Source organism: Bos taurus, chromosome 18, assembly GCF_002263795.3.
Source record: "Bos taurus isolate L1 Dominette 01449 registration number 42190680 breed Hereford chromosome 18, ARS-UCD2.0, whole genome shotgun sequence".
NCBI classification, from domain to species: domain Eukaryota; kingdom Metazoa; phylum Chordata; class Mammalia; order Artiodactyla; family Bovidae; genus Bos; species Bos taurus.
This window is the reverse complement of record NC_037345.1, coordinates 20,887,956-20,907,899: the sequence shown is the minus strand read 5'-3', so window position 1 is coordinate 20,907,899 and position 19,944 is coordinate 20,887,956. Positions and strand designations below refer to the sequence as shown.

The window sequence follows — 19,944 nt, the reverse complement described above, 5'->3', positions numbered from 1 at the left end:
GGATAATTGAACCAGCTCTGTGTGGAAGAAGGATGGCCAGTGAGTTGGTGAGCCCGAAAGGCTTAGACCTCGGCGTCACCCCTTTCCTTGACATCAGTTTCCTCAGAAAGGAGCAAGAGGTAGAGATTTCTCTTCCCTTTGCTAATAGTCCTTTATTTTCACATAGTTAAGTCATCCAGCGATAGGTCTAGGCTTCCCTGGTGGCCCAGTGGTAAAGCAATCTGCCTCCTGATGCAGGAGATCCCTGGGCAGGAAGATCCCTTGAAGGAGGAAATGGCAACCCAGTCCAGTATTCTTGCCTGAAAAATTCCATGGACAGAGGAGCCTGGTGGGCTAGTCCGTGAGATTGCCAAGAGTCAGACTCGACAGCATGCACGCACACTCACACAAGACAGTTCTACAGTGTAACAGTTGAGGCTGGATAATTTGGGCTTTGTGCTTTTGACCTTTCAACTTTCTAGCATGATTCCTTCTAGTTAATAAATTAATAGAGACCATTATCCTGCAATAAATCAGATCTAACAAAATTGGAACAAGTCAAACCTATCTAAGGAGCTGCTGAAGTTATGTTCATTGATCTTTTTAATTGAGGTATTAATTGACATATTATATTAGTTTCAGGTGTACAACATAATGATTGGATATTTGTGTATATTCCAGAATTATCACCACAGTAATTATAGTTAACATTTGTCATCATACAGTTACCAAAAAAAAAAAAAAAATGGTTTTTCTTTTTCTTGTGATGAAGACTTTATGATCTACTCTCTTAGCAACTTTCAAATATGTCATAGAGTATTATTACCTACAGCCAACCAGGCTGTGTATTCCATCCCTATGATGTATTTAGGGCTTCTCTGGTGGCTCAGAGGTAAAGAATCTGCCTACAATGCAGGAGACTCATGTAGGAGATGCAAAGTTTGATCCCTGGGTCAAGAAGATCCCCTAGAGCAGGAAGTGGTAACACACTCTAGTATTCTTGCCTGGGAAACCCCATGGCCAGAGGAGCCGCACAGGTTGCAAAGAGTTGGATATGACTTAACGACTGAACAACAGTGCAATGCAATGATGTATTCATTTTGTAACTGAAAGTTGGTAACTTTTGACCCCCTTCTCCAACCCCTGCAAGCTCACTGATGTTTGGGAAAACTAAGAGTTTCCCATTTCTGTTGTCCCTTTAGGATCAGAGCCACACACAAGTTTCACAATACCGCCAGGATCCCTCTGTGATCATGAGGTCCATCGTCCACATGACGGACGCTGCTCGCTCTGGGATCATGCCGCCTGCCCAGCTCACCACCATCAACCAGTCTCAGCTCAGCGCCCAGCTGGGGTTGAATTTGGGAGGGGCCAGTGTGCCCCACACGTCTCCTTCACCTCCTGCGAGCAAATCGGCGACTCCCTCCCCTTCCAGCTCCATCAATGAGGAGGACGCTGATGAAACCAACAGAGTAAGTTAACTGCCTTTAGTATACAGGGATCGCCCCATGTTCTTGTGTTTAAGCTTCATTCACAATATTACCTTCCTTTTCTTCAAGGATGTGGAGTAGCACTTAAATTTATGACAGCTTAATTTTTTCTTAACTCTTTTATATCTGTTTATTTCTGTGGAAAGTATATTCAACTGAAACTTGGGAGATCTGACTTCTCCTACTAGTTGTAAGGCCTTGAGCAAATCACTTAATAGGCTGAATTTTACTTAAATCGGCAAAGGAGAAGGCTTGCGCTAGACTTTTCAGAAATTCTGAACAGCTCTGGTCCTAAGTTAACGTCCCGGTGGGCACGTTTCATCTGGTTAGCTGGCTGAACTGCTGCCCGTTGGACAGTCTTGCACTTCAGAGGTGTTTACCACATGGTATGTTCCAGTGGTTTGCACGTTTGCTTTTGTGGAGGAAATGATACCTGATTCAAATATACACAATTTGAAACAAAAACTTAGTTGCCAGTTTGACTTTTTTGCATGCCTAGAAAAGACATCGTTTCATTAAAGTTACTTATTCTAGTTACACAATTACTCATTCCTCATTTATTAATTATGTGTGGTACACCTACTCTGTGCTTGGCATTTTACTTGGTTCTGGTGATACAAAGACTTAAGAGAGAATTGCTGCCCCTGGGACTTCCCACTGGGAACAAGTAAGAGTGTTTAAAACTAGCTCCAGATGTGATTAATGGCATAACTGATGTATCTGGTGTGCTGAGATTGTCATCGATTCTGCTTTGGAGAGTGATTTGAGGAAGACTTTATTGAGAAGGTGATGTTTGAATTAGGTCTAAGAGGACACACAAAAGTTTGTGAGGCAGAAGAGAGAGGCCCACATTGTGGTAGAAAGAGCAAAGGAATTATATGTCCATTTATGGGTACCATGAATGGTGTGACATGGAGGAGGAAAGAAATGGGACTTGAAAGAAATTGCTGGAATGTGGTAGCCTTTCCCTGCTGGTAGTTGAGAGCTGATTAATTCTTTGCATTCAGGAATGGCATGAACAGATTTTTTGCTTTAGAAAGATAGCTTAGGCTGTATATAGAACGAGTTACAAAGAGAGGGACCAGAGAGAAGGAAACCAATTAAAACATCCTTTTGTTATGATTTGTTTCCTTTAATTTTAGCAAAGGAAGGCATACAGGAGGTGCGAGATTAGTGAGACATTCAAGAGAGAGAGAATCATCCATTAAGGTTTGATAATTGCCTGGAATTTGAAGGAGTAAAAGGTATGTTGGGTTTTAGTTTGAGAACCAGCATGGATATCAGTAAATGGAGAAGATTAACCCAGGAAGTGAGGAATGTTATTTTTCTCCACCATGGGGAAGCTGAAAGTTTGGCATGGTAGGGGTTGAATTTGAGACACTTCCATTTGAATCTAGAACTCAGTCCATTGGAGAGAGTCTAGAATTCAGTCTGTTAGAGATGGAAGTATAGATTTTTGAACCATTGGCACATAGATAGGAACACATAGAAGTAACCAGAATTTCTTAGTGTGGGTAAGGAACAAGTCAAGGCCAGAATATTAAGCATCATTTATTTTTACCTTTAGCATCATTTATGTTTAAGTAGAAATGGAAGAAAAGGTGCTTAGAGAAGATTTCAGGTGATGAAAAGAGGAGGGAGTTTAGCTGAAAAGAGGAGAAACGTGGCAGGGATTTTAAGGAGGGTTTGGTCTGTCCAGATATGTTGACTCCCCACTGGACACAGAGTGGAGAAATTTGCTTAGCAGTCTCTACTCACACTCACAAGGACTTCAGCAGGGTGAAGTGGGAAATAATAAACTCAAGGGATGTGTATAAGATATAGCTGGGTTACAGCTGGCTATTACACAATTCAAATAGATTCCTTTCTTTTCGTTCGCATTCCCACTGATCTTAATACTTACCGCTGTATCAATCTGAAATTGTCATCTCTATAAAGAAAATTTTATGTGACTCTTAGCTCGTTCCATTTTTAGACAGAGTCTAGGTTTTGAGTAAAGACAAGGAATCCAGTTTATCTTTTAAGTAACTTAGCTGAAAAAAGGAAGATTAATGTTATTGTTGATTATGTCTTTGGAATAAAGCTATTTCTCCACTTTTTCATAGCCCTTTGAGTCAACTATGCAAAGTTTCTTTAGGAGAATTAAATCTGAGCTTTTATTTGAACTTGTGAGATTCTTCACTTTGGATTTATTCTTAAAAGGTAAGGATGACTATGGCAAGTCATGGTTGTCCAGGGAAGATGACAAAGGTTGTCGACATTTGAATGTTGTTTTGCAAAGAATGGAACTGAACTCCTATTTGGAAAAAGCTACACTGGAAATAGGTCAGAGTATTGTTGGTGCAAACAGTGCCAAATTCTCTTCCAAGAAAAGAATAGAGTTTGACTCAATTAGAAAAATCTGTGTATATATTTTTTCCTTGTGGCTAAAGTAATATTTTTCATTGAAGGAAAATTTGGCTCAAGTTGAAGCTCTAACTAGAAGACATCTGACTCATTTGCAAGTTCAGATTCATTAACTAGAATACAAGTTTCACTTATTCTGAAGATTTAGAAAAACGACTGTGGCGTCTATGGAATTTTATTTAATTCATTGTGTGAGTTATGAAAGATGGCATTTTGGAGGAGAGGTGAAGTCTAGCTTAATACCTACTGACATCTGTAAGCTACTTGTGTAAAGTATGGGTGTGTTATTACTCAAATAGTGCAAACAGCAGGCCCACCAAGAAGGTTACTGGCTTCCTAGGGTTCAGAGCTCTCAAAAAAAAGTTGCTTATCAGTTTCCTCCCTATGAATTCTAGTCATTGAATTAAGTTCCAAATGACCCTCTTTCAGAAAGTAATGATACTCTTGGAAAATTTGAGTTAAGATTTAAGACTCAAGGCCATTAAAAGCCAATCCGTTAGTAACTTGAATCTATCTCTGTTGATCTTGCCCAGAGCTGGCTTTTAAAACAGATTTTGTCAAATACTTCAGGATTCTTGATAAAGTTAACTGCAAAATTATCTCCAATATAGTCATCATATTATAATCTAGGGGATGAGGAGGGGAATAAAACAAGGTTGATGAATCATTTCCCCTGCTTCTCTGATGAGTCTGTTATATGGCACCCCACTCCAGGACTCTTGCCTGGAAAATCCCATGGACAGAGGAGCCTGGTGGGCTGCAGTCCATAGGGTTGCGAAGAGTCAGACATGACTGAGCGACTTCACTTTCACTTTTCACTTTCATGCATTGGAGAAGGAAATGGCAATCCACTCCAGTGTTCTTGCCTGGAGAATCCCAGGGACGGGGGAGCCTGGTGGGCTGCCATCTATGGGGTCGCACAAGTCAGACATGGTTGAAGCGACTTAGCAGCAGCAGGTGAGTATTAGAGCTCAGTGATATATAAATTTGGTAAACTATATCTATATCATTCCTATAGTTTTGATTTCAGAGTTCATTGGGAATATGTGTGAATATCACTAGGCCAGTATTCTTGTGGCAGCGTTACTTATTATAGATAATAGTAAGCATCTTCTTACTAGTCTTCTTATTAGCCTTGGTGATTTTAAGTATCTACTGATGCTGCTATTTTACAGGTTTTTAATTTTATGAAGAGTATCAATTTCCTTTCTAGCTCTAGTTAGAATTTGGATACTTTTACATTCCTTATTATCCTATTCTTTAGCAAGTTTTTATTATTTTAGAAAATAAAAGTGTCCTTTCCCTTTTTGTGCAAACTTAGGAATTAGAGCTAATTTCCATTTGAGTTTTGGAGACCATTAGCAAAGTAAAATTCTGGTAAAAAAAAAAAAAAAAACAAGCTTCAAAAAATCAATTCAGACCAATCATACATACGATGGTATGTGTCTTTGGCCATGGGACCTCATTTAAAATATCTGAGTTTGATCAACATCCTGAATATTATTTAGGTTTACTTCTAAAACCTCTGAAAATGTAAAATATTTTGTTTATGGGTACATATGTAACACACACATACATATACACATGCACACATACATACATGTTTGGTACAAAGCGTCCTGTTTTTCATTACTCATAATTGCTATTTAAAGCATATGTTGCAAATGTATTGAAGATACTTCTGGGTCTCATTAATCAATGTTCTAAATGCTAATCTCTGCCATCCAGTTAACACTAAGTAAATTTACCCCTCCCCCTCTTTTGGTGGTGATTCATCTGTTCATGATGTTTAACAAAACCTTAAAAGAATGACCGGGGACCTGAGTAAGTCTTTCTGCATTCTCTGCAAGTACATTCTAGGCAGTGAATTTTCATCTTGCTTTGCAGGCCATCGGAGAGAAAAGAGCTGCTCCAGATTCTGGCAAGAAGCCCAAGACTCCAAAGAAAAAGAAAAAGAAAGATCCCAATGAGCCACAGAAGCCAGTGTCAGCATATGCCCTGTTTTTCAGAGACACACAGGCAGCAATTAAAGGTCAGAACCCCAATGCGACCTTTGGAGAGGTCTCAAAAATCGTAGCATCTATGTGGGACAGCCTCGGGGAGGAACAAAAGCAGGTAAGTTCAGGCAAAGGCCCATCAGCCATATAACTCAATGTTCCAAGAACATTCCTGACTCCTTTTCTGGGTGAATGCCTCCCCTTAATATGATTGATTCTCATGAAAGCATTTTTCTAAGCTATGGAATTAAAAAAACACAAACATATAACTCCAAAGTACCTTCCACTTGTCTGGATTTCTCAGTTCCCTTAAAGGGTGTGTGTTCAGAACCCATTCAGAAGAGAGTTGGAGGAGATCCAGGCAGTATCCTGCAAGCATAAACTTTTTATGATAATCTTTTCATTTTAAATAATGCAGAATTTCCCCAACCCTCCCCCCACCCCCACTTTGTCACAAAGGGCACTACAGAGAGATTAAGTTCATCCTGCTTGCTTTTTTTTGATCATCTTTCTGAACCCTTGTGCTCTCCTGGTGGGTTTCCAAACTTGGAAGCCATCTCTGTGTGTTTCATTATTGTCAAGGAGCATTTGAAATTTTATTCCATGTTCATTTGAAAATGTGGCTGTATGAGAGGCCTTGAGAGATTAGCCATGCTGGTGGAAGACAGTTCCTTAGGGCCTAGTGTCCTGTCTTTCCCCGTGCAAGTCCTCCACACAAATGCAGAGAAGAATGGCTTCCTTGGGGCTCAGTTCTCCTCTGTCTTCTCCGTGAAATTCCAATGACCATTCATAGGCATTAATTTCACAGATCCTTACAAGAATAGACCCCTGTAGTAGTTCAGTTCAGTTCAGTCACTCAGTCATGTCCCACTCTTTTCGACCCCATGAATTGCAGCACGCCAGGCCTCCCTGTCCGTCACCAACTCCCGGAGTTCACTCAAACTCACGTCCATCGAGTTGGTGATGCCATCCAGCCATCTCATCTTTTGTCGTCCCCTTCTCCTCTTGCCCCCAATCTCCCAGCATCAGTCTTTTCCAATGAGTCAACTCTTTGCATGAGGTGGCCAAAGTACTGGAGTTTCAGCTTTAGCATCAGTCCTTCCAAAGAACACCCAGGACCGATCTCCTTCAGAATGGACTGGTTGGATCTCCTTGCAGTCCAGGGAACTCTCAAGAGTCCTCTCCAACACCATAGTTCAAAAGCATCAATTCTTCGGCGCTCAGCTTTCTTCACAGTCCAACTCTCACATCCATACATGACCACTGGAAAAACCATAGCCTTGACTAGACGAACCTTTGTTGGCAAAGTAATGTCTCTGCTTTTGAATATCCTATACCTGTTAGTAGTAAACCAGAATAATTGTTTCAGGAATAGAATGGAAAACCCTTGGTTTTCTTTCTTTATCTGTTCCTTCCTTCCTTTAATCAAGAACTCATTCCTACCAGCTGGTTACCTTGGGCTGATGCTGCTGTAGAATCTGCCTGTTTGCACTGAGCTCCATGCTCTAGGTAGCAGCCCCGTCTTCTACCCTAGAAATGTAATCCTAAGGGGCTGGCAAACTGCTGCGTCTAACTTTTAAATTCTGGAGAAAAAAACATAGTTGCATTTTGGTGTAACAGCTAGCCATCAGACCACTGTTCAAGAAAAGGAAGCCCAAATCAGGTTTTGTATACTGGGATTTATTTATGTAAATCATTGGTCTCACTAATGGAAATCTTATATCTTTCACTATTTCTGATTTTTTTTTCCCTCAAAAAGAAAGGTCTCCATCTTTTCTCTTCTGTCTTCACTCGCTCTCGCTGTTGTTGCTGGGTTTTCATCCTCTGATTTGTTTCAGTTTAGAAATGGATGTGAGGGAAAGAAGACATGATGGAGAAATTGTTAATTTTCTATAATTTAAACTGTTTGCCACACATTTCATTCGCATTACCTTATTTACTGCCTGAACAGGAGGCCCTCAGCTGTTATTCTCATGAATTCTGTGCTGCTAGCCGAAATATTTTTCTGTTTGTAATAGTGAACATCAAAACCGTGCCCCAGTGAGGGTGGCAGGGTTTGGTTTTGTTTTAATACCTGTGTGTGTGTTTTCACATTTAAAAATCAAAGCCAGGGAGACCAACTTTTTATGTGAGTTCTGTTGCAACCTAATTTGCACAGCAGTTATTTTATGGCTGAGAATGTGTACGCTAAAGGTGGTGCTAATTGTGGTCTTTTAATAGGTATATAAAAGGAAAACGGAAGCTGCCAAGAAAGAATACCTGAAAGCCCTGGCTGCATACAGGGCCAGCCTCGTTTCTAAGGTAAAAGAGCGGCCAATCTCTGCGTTAGAGAGTTGAAAACAGCCCTGGAGCATTGAAAACATAAACGCTACTCCTCAAAAAGATAGCACCTCGAATAACTCATAAACTTATTTGTTCTCTTTAGAAATAACTCAAATGATGGCATAAAAAATAAGAGTTCATTCAAGCTAATGAATCCAAACTGTTTCCAAAAGATTCACTGATCTCTGCGTGTGTTGGCTGAAGCTATTTAGACAAGTCTTAAACAGCCCCCTTTCTTCCTGTCAGGGGCTGAGATCTGTGTTAATGTCCTCTATTTAAATTGAGAAGTATGTTTCTCAGGCATTTTTGGACAGCAGATCATAAATTCTCCAGTGGTTGCATTATTGTAATAGAGGATGTTGCATTTTTGACCAAACTGTTCCACATCATATAAATAAATAAGCCTCATGATTATTTAAAATAAAATTATGCTCCAAGTACTTAAAAAAAAAAGACATGTATACATGTATTATACATAGAGTATACAATGGGCCCTGCTGTCTTATAAAATGCACCGGTATTCTAAAGCAAATGTCACTCTGGATTATTATTACCTTGATCCAAAAGGAGCATGAGCTGTTACCTTCTATTTTAACATTTAATTAACTTTGTCTTTAGCCTTCCTAGAATTTAGAAAGGCTTTGGGGAGGATAATGTGAACTAATGTTTTTGCTCTTGATGTATTTCCTCTGGCAAGCAGAGATTCCATTTCATTGTCTTTGTTGTGGCCTCAAAGTACCACACAGGGCCTCAGGGCATGGTCGGTGTTGCTGGCAAAGCCATTTAAAAAGAATTTAGCCCTTTTTTCCCTTTTTCACCTGAGTTGTTTCTTCTTTATATTAAGAGCTACCATTGGCAGCTGCTCAGAACCTGATCAAGAGAGGTTGTCTTTGACAGTTCTTAGGACACTGCCCATTTCATTAGAAAGAGAAAATATTCATCAGGTGGTCCATAGCAAAGCCTTTTTCTGGGACTCTGGAAGATGCACATTGAGAGATACACCGATTCTGGATGCAGACTCGCACATTGGTAGAAAACCACTGAATGTGTGGGCTATAGATGTTAAGAATTGAGGTGTACTTGGTGGCTAATTAGATGGCGTGACGTGAATAGAGTAACAATGTGCATGTACTCAAGAGGATCATTTATTCATTCACTTAGCCAGAAGCAGGTATAGGTGATCTTTGTGCATTAGAGTGTGAAGAATTGACCGTACATGGATTTAAGCCAAGAGCCAGTAACTCAGGGTGCACTCTGGAAATAGCATCTGTGATTAGGCTGATCAGGTCTATGACTGACTTAGAAGGGATAACTTAAAAGTTTTACTTTCGGATACTAAAAACTGATTCAGAAATGTTTCCCAATGGATAGACTGAGTCCATGGATACTGGAAAATCTATCCAATAGGATGGTGATTTAAAAAGAATAAATCTAAAATTCTTTAGGGGTAGGTTTGTTTTGCTTTTATTTTTTCAATAGGTAAGGACTGTTGTTGTTTAGTTGCTAAGTCGTGTCACGCTCCAGCAACGCCATGGGCTTTAGCCCATCAGGCTTCTCTGTCCATGGAGTTTTCCAGGCAAGAATACTGGAGTGGGTCACCATTTCCTTCTCCAGGGGATCTTCCAACCTAGGGGACCAAACCCGTGTCTCCTGCTTGGCAGGCAGATTGTTTACCAGCGAGCCTCCTGGGAAGCCCCAGGGCAGTTGAGAACACCTCAAATTTATAGCAGGCAACTAAATGGCCAGGGACATAGCAGGCAACTAAAATGGCCCTTGCGGTATAAGTTTAGAATAACTTCAACCAGACCCTAAAGTGTGAAATAGCTGCTAATATGGTGATCTCACAGGAAGCAGCATCTAACTGTATAGTTTGATGACTAGATCACATCTGAAGAATTGGTTCTCTCTTTTTGGTCCCCATGATATAAAGAGAAATGGTGACTAATTGAAGGCCCTCTAGTTCATTGTCCCCATGATGGTATGGGCTGAAAGTCAAATCATATTTAAATAATTAAAAGAATCATGGAAGCAAGGATTTGGGGTCATTTGATTTTTGTCCTCAAGTATAACAGCCATCATGGAAGGAAAGCTTAAGTTTGATCTCTGTGTCCTGGATGGAACTCATTCAAGGAGCGGGATTACAGGGAGCAAGATTTCAGCCTCAGCATTAGAAATAATAAACGAGGGTGCATCACATGTGCTTTGAACTTAAGCCTCTACATTCAGAGGGCCTCTCCAGTGGCTCAGCGGTAAAGAATCCACCTGCAATGCAGGAAACACAGGAGATTCAGGCTCATTCCCTGAGTTGGGAAGATCACCTGGAGGTGGGCATGGCAACCCACTCCAGTATTCTTGCCTGGAGAATCCCATGGACAGAGGAGCCTGACGGGCTATAGTCCATAGGGTTGCAAAGAGTCAGACACTACTGGAACAACTGATCATGCACTACATTCAGAGCCTGAAACTCCCTCCCTTAAGATGTGACTCAGCTATCACTTTTAGTCTTCAGAATAACCAACAAAATTAATCGAAGCTTAATATTAAACCATAAAGGAGTAGAACCAGCAGGTGAGCAGGAGCTCTTCAGACTCATCCGCTTTTCCATTCTCTGCTAGGGGAGCATCTTAAAGGTGCAATGGCGTGATTGCCCAGGTGTCTAAGTATAGACATCTCTTGTAGTTTCTTCCTTAAGACTGTCTTGGCAATTTTTAAATATTTGAGTATTTAAAAATAATGTGTCGTTTACATGTAGAAAACTGTGCATATTCTACTTTGTGGATGACGTAATGGTTTCTAAAGATCATTATGAACATTTGTGGGTTTCTTCTTAACCAAAGACTTTAGAACATGACCCTCCACCCTCAAGTCATGTGCAGCCCCCGCTCCCACCCCATCCCCTGAGCTTTTGTGCAAAATCAGAAAACTATCCACCAACGGATGGAGTCTTACACTGATAAGGTCTTCAAACAGAAGCCATCAGCCATGGCTTTTCCTACCTCCAGTGATTCTCCATGTAAAGTCATTCCTCGAGTGTCTTCTAATAGTAGATTTTATAAATGTAAGTAATAAAAATCTAGAAATAAACATTCAAAATCATTAAAGAGAGTAGATGGCAGCTTGATGCTTCCAAGTTCCCCTGTCCCTACTCCCCTCCAAAAAACCCCTAATTTTATGAAGAATAGGAAGAAAAAGTAGTCTTTAAGAGAAGTCATTCCGATCACAGTTGCATTAGTAAAATATTTTTGTGGAGGTAATTATGTGTTTTTAGTACAAAATATATTAGGCAGTTTCTCTGCATGTTGAGCTCCAGATTGTTTGTTTATATCAGATTGTTCAGTCACATGAGAGTTGAACACTCTCCACTTATGCATGATGTCTTTGATAAATTTTGGAAAAATTTGAAAGTATTTGGTAAACCAAAATATTTCTAAGGTTGTAAAGTTCTTCAATTAAGTGTTTCTAAAGAATTCAATTATGTTTTTCTTATACGCAAGTAAGCACTGTTATAAATAATCATGGCTCTGTATATTATATACAGGGCTTTGAAGTTTTCTAGTAATAGTCATTTTTTGGCAGTAGAGCTTGTTAATGAGTGAAAATAGCTAACATTTAGCAAGTGCTTTCTGTAGGCCAGGCACTGTTGTAAATGCTTAACAATTATATATGAGTACATTTCATTCTCACAACCCCTACACAAGGTGAATACCATTAAACCCCATTTTATGGATAGGGAAACGGGGTGAATGGAGATGGGTGAATGAACTTGCCGCAAATCACAGAGTTGTTGAGTAGTGGAGCTAGACTTGGAGTCGGGCAGTCTATTCTCATTGTCTTTCAAAATGGTTCTTGGTGGTGATCTTAGTTCAGGGTTCAATGCTGAGCAACTGTTACTCACTCAAACGTGCATCAGTCATCTTTCAGGACAGTAGTGCTGTGGAACACAGGTATAGACTCAAAACCCAGTGACTTACAAAGATAAGCATGTATCTCAGAGAGTGCCAGGTAACTAGCTGGGTCTTCAGATCTAGGCCAAGGCAAGGCAGCGTCACCAAATCCTTCTCATCTGTGTGCAGCTGGCACACATATAACCATATGTGGCAGTGGGCTGGCTGGCAGTAAGCTAGTAACTGAGTCTGGTACCAGGGCCACATGTCTGTCATCACCTGGTGGTAGGTTCTGAGAGAGACAGACAGTCTTTGAAGCCTTATTTCCATTACTTTCTGTTGACCAGAGCAAAGGTGCCAAGCCAGCTCAGATTCAAAACGTGGGGAGTTGGACTTCACCTCCGGGAGGAGCTGCCTAATCCTCCCACAAAGTGCTTGGGAAGCAAGAGTAACGCTGACCATTTTGGTCATCCATTCACAGTCCTTATAAAAACACTCCAACCATCTCCCCTCAAATGCAGGCTGCTGCAGAATCAGCAGAAGCCCAGACCATTCGCTCTGTTCAGCAGACCCTGGCGTCCACCAATCTGACCTCCTCCCTCCTTCTCAACCCTCCGCTGTCTCAGCACGGAACCGTGTCAGCGTCCCCTCAGACTCTCCAACCGTCGCTCCCTCGGTCGATCGCTCCCAAACCCTTGACCATGAGACTCCCCGTGAACCCGATGGTCACGTCGGTCACCATCGCCGCCAACATGCCGTCGAACCTTGGGGCTCCGCTGATCAGCTCCATGGTGGGCTCGGCGTCCTCCGCCCAGGTGAGCCCCTCAGTGCAGACGCAGCAGCAGCAGCAGCAGCAGCAGATGCAGCAGTTGCAGCAGCAGCAGTTGCAGCAGCAGCAGCTCCAGCAGCAGCAGCTCCAGCAGCAGCTGCAGCAGCAGCATTTTCAGCACCACGTGCAGCTGCAGCAGCAGCAGCTCCAGCAGCATATCAACCAGCAGCAGCTGCAGCAGCGTCTCCAGCTACAGCAGCTGCAGCACATGCAACATCAGTCCCAGCCTTCTCCCCGGCAGCACTCCCCAGTCACCTCCCAGATCACGTCCCCCATCCCTGCCCTCGGGAGCCCCCAGCCGGCCTCTCAGCAGCACCCGTCGCAGATACAGTCTCAGACACAGACTCAAGTATTATCGCAGGTCAGTATTTTCTAAAGACGAACGCGCGGGGCAGGCGGTTGTGCCGCGTCTGGAAGAGAGTGGCCGTCAGAGGGTACACCCCAGGCGGCTGCAGCTCGTGGAGTCGGTGTTTGGTGGTGATGCAGAAAGGTGTAACGATCGCGGCGGTCCTCTCCAGTGTCTATTAGATAGGCAAGAAGAACTAAACAGTGGAGCTGAAAGATCTCGAAACTACTCTGTTTTTAATAACAAAAGCTGTGCTCTTCTATGTGATGGCTTTTTTATTTATTCAGGCTCTACCTACAATATGTGAATCAAACCGTGTCATGAATCCTAGGACAGACTGATGACTATAATAAACTGGCCTCTCTGAGTCATAGCAAATGGCCTTATTTCTCCTGAAGTGAAGAAGCCCCACTTCAAGGCGACTGGAACTTCCGAAGCCCTGAAAATAAAAAGCACAGTCAGTAACTACCTGAAATCTGAAGATCCAGTTTCATACAAACATTTGTATGATGTCAATCGTTGATGGCATTTTTTTGTCATGAAAAAAAAAATAATGTAAATCACAGACTTTTGCCAAAGCTCTTATTTTTTTCCTTGAATCTCTCCAGAAAAAAAAAAAATGCAAGTGATTAGATTCAATTATTGACTCCTTTTCACTTTTTACCCATGACTTCTCCAAACCAAACCACAGTATATGTTGTAACACTATGACCACTGTTAGCCCATTCTATTCATTCCAATTAGAAGAAAAGAATGTGAATATTATATTCTGTGTTTTGAGTGACAAGTTTCGAAAATTAAAAACACTGTATTTTTAAAAGGGAAATGCACTTAAATGAAGACAGTTATTACAAAAGTTAAGATTTAAAAAAAAGCAAGAGTTTTTATTATGACGTAATACCGGTAGAATATTTAAAAGGCGCATCACATCTGAATAATCAATGTAAATATTTTCTTTCAAAGTTGTAAGTTTTCATATCATGTGTTGTAAAGTTTTCATAAACAAGGCTTTAACGTAAACACTGGTGACATAAACCATTCATTGCTATGTTGCTTATTGTGTTTTTATGCTGTTTTATACTTTTTTATGAGTTATGATAGCAGCAATTAAGTTGTTTGTATTTTGCTTAACTAAAACAAAAATGCTTTTATCTTGCTATAGAATAAACACATTTCAGTAAAAACTGTGGACTGTATTTTGATGCAACAACCAGGCAACTGTTCACTTTTCAAATAAAATGATATGTCAAATTTCACTTGTGGTTCCTTGAATATGTAGAAGATGGGGGAAATAGATCCCATACCAACCTGTGTTTAAGCCATGGTGTCTTCTATTTTTAGCTGAAAATACGAGATTTACAGCTAAGAATGTGGATTGCATGGCCCCCACACCAGGGCCTGTTAAAAAGAAGCTAAACCATTAGAAATAGAACCATTAATGGAATTCCCTGGTGGCCCAGTGGTTTAGGACTCTGAGCTTTCAATGATGAGGGCACAAGTTCGATCACTGGTAGGGGATCTAAGATCCTACAAATTGTGCGGTGGGGCCAAAAAATAACAAAACAAATAGAACCATTAGTAATCATTTATACTTATCATTTTATTAAGATGCAAGGGCAAGGTATGTCTAGAGGAAAAAGCAATCGTCTTCTATTTGGGGCTCGAACTAGCTGGCATTGTGTCTTTATTGCTATTAAAATGGCTGGTGAATGCTAATTCTTAAGCCAAAATAATTATTTCAGTGCCCACTCCTTCCCCTCTTCTTGCTCTGTAGTGACTCCTCTTTGAGAACACTGTGACCACTATCCCCAGTTGTCGTGCATGATTAATTACAGCATCTGTCCTGTCAGAAGCTATAATGAAGAGGTCTTGATAAAAATTGCAAATTACCACTGGCAACAGTCTTCAACTGCTTATGATAAAATGAAAATTAAAAACAGCAAGTGTCAACCCTGACCAGAATCCTAATCTGGAAAAAAAAAAATGAGGGTGTGAGTGGTGGTATCCATGGCTACTGTGTGCAAGACATTCAAAAAGTAATGGAATATGGATTCCTCAAAGTTGTTGTTGTATTTCAAAGAATATTTACTGTATGTTGTGGGCTATGAATAATGAATTCAGCTTTCAATATTTCATAATCCTCTCGTCCTCTGTATTATGTACAAATATTGAACAGCAAGAGATTCTAATTATAAATTTATAGATTTCTGGCTGTAGAAAAATTTATGTCTAAATTGAAGCTTTTCATGAGATGTATTAGTTGACAGGTATCAGTGTTCAAACAGTCTAAGAATGATGCCTAATCACATCTACAAGGGGGCAATTGTATTCCACAAAGAAATGAGATGCTTACACCAGACCCATCAGAGGCAGAGCTGATGGTAAAAGATTTTCTGTGAATTGAAACTAACATTACATAACAATAAGAACCATTTTATATTCTGTTGTGAAACCTTTAGACAAATGTCTTCAAAATTAATTGCTAAACTACATGTGACAGTAATTGTGTATTAGTTCTGTAATTGTCATTTTGAAAGCCCATGAAGTATTGCTCGGAAAAAAAATGTCACTAGTGATAAGACTTAATTGCAAATGAAGTCTGTTTTCAACTGTTTGCAGTTAGAAGCAGGTGGTGTATCATCTATTAAATGATTTTTATAAATTTTGGGTTTTATCACATCTGATTAAATGTTGCTAAGCCACTGACGGTCCATTTCAAGAAAGAAATAGCTTAATTACTGCAGTTTCAAAAATTAATCACCAGGCAAAACTATATCTTGAAAATGTCAAAAAGCTTGAATCATGAAACAAATTCCCCGACCTTGTTACCATATTATTCTCAGGATCTGCTAAAAGCATATTATGAGTCAACTTGTATTTCATTTTGTACATAGGATTGATTCCTATTTCTGAGACATAAGTAAGTACGTGGTATATGTGGTGTGTGTGTGTTTTTTTTTTTTGGTTACAAGTCAGAAATGAATCAGAGTAATGAAAAATAGGCATGAACATTATAGAAGCTGATGAGTGGGACACCTCTCTACTTTCCCTCTTCAGGGGTCCACCGACATTAACAAGGCGCCCCTCATCCCCTCCTCCATGCCACACACACCTTTTCTCTCCCCTGCCGTGTGCACGTTATTTTATTACTCTGGCTAAACAGGCTCTATTTTTTGCATTAACCTGTCCTGCTTTATGATGAAAGAATATAAGGAGTTTTCATTTTCTAGCTGACATGGGGTCGTTAGCTCCCAACTCACAGAACAAAAGCTTAAATGCCTTCGTCCAGCATAATTTCTGCAATACATTACCACCAGACGGAGGTTTGAAGGCTTTCTAGACAGATGGATGAATATCTCAGGTTTAAGTAGAAGTCCTCTGCTGTGTCCATTCAGACATCTGAATGGTTTCTCTCCCATTTCTCACTTCACGGAGCATTTTTCAGCACTGGACTTCCATCTAACCTTTCTTTCCCCCCCTTCCCCACCCCCTTTGTTTGGCTTTTGTTTTGCAACAGCTGTTATTATCGTTTTTGGTCAGCTGTGATTGCTGGAGGCAAAATAGGACCAGATGGTGTTTTGCTATGCATGAATGGCGAGTTAGAGGAGTTGGGATTGAATAGGCCAAGTTTGAATGGTGTCTCCGCACCACCTGCCTGCCTGAGCCGTGGCACACACATCACAGGAGCATGATCCGCCTCAGACCTACTAGGATCGGATGGGAAAGTGGGGAGCTGGGCTGGATTTTCCCCATATTTATTGATCTTCCATGCACTCACAGAATAACGTGGTGTACAGTCAATTTGAGTTAATTGGAAGTGACACAGCATGGGCGTGTAATCTATCACTCAAGAATTCTGGTTTGCTTTAAAGATTTCGTTTTCCCCCAAACACACACACACACACACATACACACAATACACCGTAATAGCAAAAATTAATGGGCCTAGTGAGCACAAAATTTTTTGAAATATCTGTCTGAAGTGCTAGAATTAAGGGTCTGGCATGAGGTTTTGATAAAGGGAGGATTCTTCAAAATGATATTTGTATCAGTTAATAATGCAAGGTGAAAGAAAAGCTATGATTCTAATGGGTGTAAAGAGCCCTTGTACTTGAAGATTATCCATCAAATATTTCATGTGTAGAAGAAATGTGCCTTACTTGAAAGACCACATAAATAACACCCAGATTAAAATTCTCTTGGAAAATATTCTTATCTAGGTTTTGTTCTTATCCTCTCAAATACGGTTCTTTTTGCTGACTGTCTGATGTAACTCAGAGGATTAGCACTTTCCCTAAATCTGAAAGTTGGTGAACGGGTTTAACCCGTGTTGACTGCGATCCCACAGGTGTGTGGGTTGTGCGTGCTGGGGTGTTACCAAGGAAAAGCGTAACCATCCAGGAAACGTGGAGTCAGAGATGCCGACCGACAGCTCTATTTGCCTAAGGCCCTAATTACTTAAATTTACTTCTGCTACATGCAAAACACTATGATAGATCCCAAAGGAGATGCAAAAATAAACAGGGCCTTCTGTTGACGACTTTATATATGTTTGAGATTTTCCATAATACAAGTTAAAAAAATAAAAGCCATCCTTAACTTTGGGAATTTTTTTTTCCCAATTGTGGTAGGGAAAGCACTCAGTAGATCAATATGCCGACAGAACACACATGGGTGGTTATGAGGTTTTGTTGCTGTTGTAATTGGAGAAAATTACAATTTATTTGGAAAGGGAAGGGATTGCAATTGGTCAGGGGTATTAGGGAAAGCTCCTTGGGATTATTGGCATTTAAGACGTGCCTTAAAGGTTGGACAGAATTTCACTAGGCCAGAGAGGGAAGCCCCATCCTGATAGAAGGAGGCATCTCCAGACAAGAAGGAGCAGGAGAAAAGTCACCTGGGTTGAAAGCACAGACACCATCAGAACAGCAACCGAGGACTTCCTGGTGGTCCAGTGGTTAAGAATACGCCTGCCAATGCAGGGACTATGGGTTCAATCCTTGGTCCGGGAAGATCCCACATCCCACGGGGCAGCTAAGCCTATGCACCGAAACTACTAAAGCCCTCATGCCTAGAGCCCATGCTCTGCAACAAGAGAAACCACAGTGATGAGAAGCCTGCTCACCGCAACTAGAGAGTAGCCCCTACTTGCCTCAACTAGAGAAAGCCAGCGCACGGCAACCAAGATGCAGCACGGCCAGAAATAAATAAACAAAACAATCTTAAAAACAAAAACAAAAAACAGCTGTAGAGGATATAGCAAATTGGACACACAGTGCTTTGGGTGGTGATGGGGTGGGGGAGGGAAGATTGAGCAGGAGAAAGGGCTAGAAAGGAAATTTGAGAATAGATTTGTAGAAGTTCTGTAAGCCCAGCTGGGGACTTAAATCGAAAAGCACTGAAGGTGTCTGAGTAAGGAACGTATGATAATCAGGGTTGATTGAATGCATAAGGGATTTAATCTTAACTTACTTTTGAAAATGAGAGTATCTATTTGGCCCTAAAAGCCAAAGGAGAAAAGGAACAAGATTCCCACTTGAAAATGTATCCCAATATTTTAATTCTTCACATAAATAATAAGGCAATGGCTTCAGACTCACTCTTACCACTCCCAACTTCCTGGTACAGAAACATGCCACTAACAAAGCCGAATCGAGGCGTTTTGGGAGACGACCGCAGAATAAGCCTCATTCTCACATTAGCATCCAGAGGGAGGGCATTTTCTGTGTTTCTGCTGTGAAAAGAAAGCTATTTTCTCCACTGGTAAAAAGTACCTCTTGGTGCTTGAACTCAAATGCGATGAATGATAAAAAGAAGGCCTTGCTTTGTTGCTTGAGTAAAACCTCAGGCAGCACTGGGAGGGATGTTGGTTATGGTCTCAATTTAATTTCAAAGAAGAACCTTCACAGACAGAAAACGCGAATGTGGATGTACACTTCTTAGCAGAGAAATAATGTTCTTTTGTAAAACATCTCATTATATCCCCAGCATTTGTGGAGCACCCTGCACTTTTCAAAGCAGTTTGCTATGGATTTGCTCATTCAATTCCCTTTCTAGATAGTACAGGAATGAACCTCACGTCACAAATCAGGAAACTGAGGCACGGCGAGGGTCTTGACTTGTTCCAGTATCTCTTTGCTTGTAAGAGACATAGTCAGAAATGGAATGGAAATCTTTTCCTTCTAGACCTGTTATTTCATTTATCTTCTAATATTTGTATAGGTATGACATATATATTTGACATGTACTTATATCTGTCATATGTTTTTATGCAGGATGTATAAATAAATATATGTGTGAATAGATGGGTGATATATATAGATAATAGGTAGATATTAATAGATAGATAGATGACAGAAATCCATCACAGTAGCAAAGAGAATAATTAATCCATGTTTTCCTCATGGCTAGTCATGCAGTAAACCAAAGCAAATGCCCCCTAGCCTGTGTTCTCAATGGGGCATAATGCCACATGGCAGTTTTTACAGTGTGAATATCTTCCAGTCTGATTGTTTTCTCTACTGAGATCTCTCTAATTATTTTCTATTTGGGTAAACAACTTTGACCTGTGGGCTTCGAATGCTGGGGTTGGAGGTGCTACAAAAGTGCGAAAGCGTGATATTTCTCTGTGTTTATGAATGGAAAAATGAAACAGGCTTTAGGGAAAATTGGGAAGGATAAACACAACATA

The 19,944-nt window shown here is 40.6% G+C and overlaps 1 protein-coding gene across 2 annotated transcripts in view; it reads left to right on the top strand.

The window, feature by feature from the left end:
• Positions 1-14,509, top strand: part of TOX3 (TOX high mobility group box family member 3) — a 121,824-nt gene extending 107,315 nt beyond the window's left edge. For both annotated transcript variants that reach the window (XM_005218800.5, XM_002694777.7), the window contains exons 4-7: positions 1,182-1,451; positions 5,763-5,990; positions 8,093-8,173; positions 12,600-14,509. In XM_005218800.5, the coding sequence (XP_005218857.1) occupies positions 1,182-1,451; positions 5,763-5,990; positions 8,093-8,173; positions 12,600-13,283 (1,263 nt within the window). In that variant the 3' untranslated portion in view covers positions 13,284-14,509. The remainder of the gene's footprint in view (positions 1-1,181; positions 1,452-5,762; positions 5,991-8,092; positions 8,174-12,599) is intronic.
• The last annotated feature ends 5,435 nt before the right edge of the window (positions 14,510-19,944 follow it).